Source organism: Micromesistius poutassou (assembly GCF_964030765.1).
Source record: "Micromesistius poutassou genome assembly, chromosome: 10".
Taxonomy (NCBI): Eukaryota; Metazoa; Chordata; class Actinopteri; order Gadiformes; family Gadidae; genus Micromesistius; species Micromesistius poutassou.
This window is the reverse complement of record NC_140280.1, coordinates 5,973,481-5,977,809: the sequence shown is the minus strand read 5'-3', so window position 1 is coordinate 5,977,809 and position 4,329 is coordinate 5,973,481. Positions and strand designations below refer to the sequence as shown.

The window sequence follows — 4,329 nt, the reverse complement described above, 5'->3', positions numbered from 1 at the left end:
TCAGAGGAGCACGCATCCCCCCCCTTTGGCCTCCACAAAGTTGGGGTCCAGGTCGTTGGGCAGCTTGCCCCCCGCGCCCCAGAGGTTTAGCTCCCCGAACACGCCTGTCTCGATCATCTCCTCCTGCCAGGGGATGGGGATGTTCCCGGAGGAGAAGTCGTCGTAGAACTCTGTGTCCTTGGCGTCCAGCACCACGCCCTTGATGGTGCTGAAGGCGCCCACGTCGTCGATGTCTTTGGCGTACACCATCTTTGAGTCCGGGACGAAGGGTGGAGGGAGCATGCCTGTAGGGGAAAGAAACGCAACGTGTCGTTGGAACAACCCACACCGTGGCTCACACTGTCTCTTTCCTTCTCTTTTCTTTCTCTTTTGTTCCCTATTTAATTAATACTACATCATTGCTATAGTTTTACTATAGCATACTATTACTATTGTTATTTGTATTCAGTAGGGATTCAGTGATATATCCGCCCCTGATGTACGTCAAACAATATTTGTCAGTATAATTTGGAACATCATTTATTTTGGCCTTTGTGGATGTGTTTACATGCTTAAGGTCCACTATTGTGAAAAATAATCACTATTGGTATCAGCAAAAAAAGGGCTATGGATACATCCTTCCCTCCATAGTCTTATTTCTGATGCTGATGTATTTTAGTGAGTTTCTCCCCACCTGCTTCCAGGCGGCCCCAGTTGAGTTCCTTGAAGAACGGTTGACTCTTGAGCTCAGCACACTCATTGTTCTTAAAGCCCAGGCGTTTCGCTGGGTCTTTCTCCATCAGACCTTCGCAGAAAGCTTTGCAATCCGCACTGAAGGTGGGAGGGTAGGCTACCGCATCGTTGAGGATCCTCCGAGTGACTTCTTCGCTTTCAACCTGAAGTAAACAATTTGGGGAAACAGGACATGATGATCGATTTAAAGTGTTCATGTGTTTTTAAATCTTTAAATGACGTGATCCACTACTGGTGATTGTGTGATTGTGTTGTCTTAGAAGTACATAAAGAATAGCTCTATTGTCCATGAGACCTACTGGAACTAGGTGACGGTAAGTCTACTGAGTGCAGGGAATCCAGTTGGTACCTTCTCTCCTCGGGTTCTGAATGGTCCTTTAGCGGCTATCATCTCGTACACTGTGACCCCCAGCGTGAAGTAGTCCACTGAGTAGTCGTACGCCTTCTTCTGGAGCAGCTCTGGGGCCATGAAGCCTAAGTTCATAGCACAGTTTTTTGCCGGGTGCCGTTTGATCTAATGACTTCTCGTCACTAGCTGTCCCCGCTAATGTTCTACCAACTGCCAATGTCTACTGTCAATGTTAATGCACTGCCAGCCTTTTTTGTTATGCAAGAAATGTAAAATAAATTTACAGGAAAGATATTTACAGGAAAGTATGGGAAGGGGAGGACAGCAGGAGAGAAGGGAAAAATATGGGAGAATCCCTAAGAGGGTTGCCAGGTTTGGCCTAGTGGCAGAAATGATCCTATACCTTTTAATAGTAGAGTGCTAATGACATGTCATATTTTTTGATAAATCACCTGGAGTTCCAGCATATCCAGTGGTTGTGTCTTTGCCTGGTGGAAGCTCCACAGCAAGACCCAAATCAGACAGTCTGACGTGCCCTGTGTGGAAATGCAATGAGTTGTCAGGGAGGCAGAGGATAGACAATAGACCTTATTCACAGATGGCCTTCTTCGTTCCTCACGCTAGCTGTGTGGTCGAAGGTGGCGTTTAGGATGCAGAACTCGCTACAGGGATACTCTGGGATTTTGATTGAGAAAGTATTTGAGAAAGCTGTACAAAGTGGTTTATCCTGCTTGATGTTGACTGAGTCTCACTGGTGTGGTCCCAGGCACCTCTCGGCCCCTGGGACACCTGGGACCAAGAACATTTTGAAGGAATTCTATATTCTGGAATATATGATTATTATGTTATATAATAATATATATTCTTTCTAGATGGGAAACAGAGGCTGCTACATATTTGTGGTATTTGGGGGCTTACCAGCATCATCCAATAGTAAATTCTCTGGCTTCAAGTCTCTGTAGACGATCCTGTGCTGGTGGAGGTGCTCCAGGCCACAGATGACCTGGGCGGTGTAGAAGCATGCTCTGGTCTCATTGAAACCTGGATTCTTTTCATCCACATTGTACATGTGGAACCTAGAACCGAACCGGGAGCAGGTCCAACACAATTCAGATGATGGGAACACTGGTAGAAAACCCTGTAATTGAAGTCTAAGTAGTCTAAGTCTGGATATTCAGGGGCAGTGACGTTATAGTTAGTGAGTGTAAAGGTGATTCTCAGACTTATAGAATTACCAACCGGCGGGCTTGCCTGTGTATTAGCTGTGAGGTTGATCTATGTTAGGCTCATTATGGGATGTGACTGGAAGCAGCACTAAAGAGCACACTTCACCAAAGCAAGGAACCTGTGTCTCTGTACTTTTTGCATTAACTACCTGAGGTCTCCTCCATTCATGATGGTCATCACAAGACAAAGCTCACTCTTGGTCTGGAAGGCGTACGCCAGTGACACGATGAAGCGACTGTGTACCTTTGCCAGAATGCGCTTCTCCACGATGGCTCCCTAAATAAAAGTGCAAGCATGAATCATCCAGGAAAAATCTAAGTTGCATAGACATGCAAAAACATCTTCAAAGTAATCTGTGTATCAGCATGTATACACTGTACTGTACTGCAGGATTTCTCCTTTGGGGTCAATGCTTGCGTAGTGCATTTGATATCATAACGCTTCATAGCGACTCACTTTAAATCCAATAGAGCCAAGCACACGACTCGCGACTGACCATCAAGAGTCACTGGCTCACTGGAGTGTAATCCTATGTTGCTCACCAGAGAAAGGTTAATCACAATAACCAACTAATTAAGTTAGTGACAAGCATGTGGAACTTGCTCAGTGTTTGGCTCAAAGCCGCTCTCTTACACCACCAGGAGAGTCACAAGCCTCTTTAAAGGTGACATATTGTACCAGCAAACTTTGCTCATCTATCCGTCATACATCTAGGTGGACACGCCCATTGATGTCAGAAGAAGGAGATTTTCAAAACGGCTTGTAACGGCTAATCACACTCACACCTGGTGGTATAATATGTCACCTTTAAATGACTGAATGTGGGTTATGAGGGTTGAAGCCAATCTGCACCCACATGTCAGCTATTCTCAGCTATTCATGTCAGCTAAATATTTATTCCAGTTTCCCATTATGGGAAACTGAGTATTCTCTGGGCCACCCCTTTCAATCTTTATAATCAGCGTAGGTTTCCCCATTTGGTTATGGAGGTGTGTGCTTTGTGTGAAGAAAAAACTTTACCGCGTATCCTTTACGTTTTTTCAGCCTCTTCTTGTCAAGCTTCTTGTTGGCATACATCTTTCCTGTTGCCTTTGCCTGACAGGCATGCACCTCTCCGAAACCTCCTTTACCAAGCACTCTGAAATCGTTGAACCAGTCCTCATTCACAGACTGGCCCTCCAGCCACTTGAACTGAACGAAGCGCTGGTAGAACAAGCTTTTTTTGAAGCCCTCCAGGGCCTTGGCCTCCAGGTGCTTGAGCAGCAGCTTTTCGCTCTCCTTGAACAGGTCCCCTCGGATGTTCTTGTAGTCTTCTTTCACTCGGGTGACGGCCTTCTCTTCCAGGAAGCTGCAGAAGGTCTTGGCCGCGGACTCGTAGTACTTGTTGACCGTCCTCTGGGCCTTCTGCAGCCGGTCCTTCTCCTGGGACGTGTTGTAGTCTTCCATATCTTTCCACAGCTGCGACGCGTTCTTGTGCGTCTCCTCGCTGTCCAGGTACTGCTGGAACAGCCGCTTGCCGATGGGCTGCGCCACGCACATGGAGTCGAACGCAGAGTCCACGGTGGTCTTCATCTGCTCGCAATTCCTGATGTGCGGGAGGTTGAGCTTTGCCCGCATCTTCTTGTCGCGCATGGCGGCGGCTGAAGCTCCATCGATGCTGCCGCGGGCCGACACATAGGCGTTGTTGGCCACAGCCGTCTCTAAGGCACCGATGTCCATGGTTGTGTTTGGGCCTGGAGATGCACGAGGTCCTGAAAGGGCAGAATCTGGGTTTCAGTAGGGCAGGCTATCGTGTTTCAGGACAACACATCTGGGATTGTTTTTGTTGGTCCAAGGTTATAAGTTGTGACTTCAAATGGCATGCTTTATGGTACATTTGCTTGAGCTTTAAATTGAATGAGTGTTTGACTGATTTGATACTTTCTGTTTCTGTAATATTTAAATAAGCAGTTACTTGGTCAGGGTGTAAGTACTATAAGTGATACGGCAGTTTGCATCACTCACTTGATTCTCCTGATTCT

General features: G+C 46.7%; 1 protein-coding gene across 1 annotated transcript; it reads right to left on the bottom strand.

Annotated features, from left to right (window-relative positions):
• grk1b (G protein-coupled receptor kinase 1 b) lies at positions 1–4,027 on the bottom strand (the record flags this gene model as incomplete). Its single annotated transcript, XM_084474751.1, has 7 exons — positions 1–284; positions 674–875; positions 1,082–1,206; positions 1,534–1,617; positions 2,000–2,157; positions 2,457–2,584; positions 3,329–4,027. The coding sequence occupies 7 exons, from the start codon at positions 4,025–4,027 to the stop codon at positions 1–3; spliced, it is 1,680 nt and encodes a 559-aa protein (XP_084330877.1).
• Between the last annotated feature and the right edge of the window lie 302 nt (positions 4,028–4,329).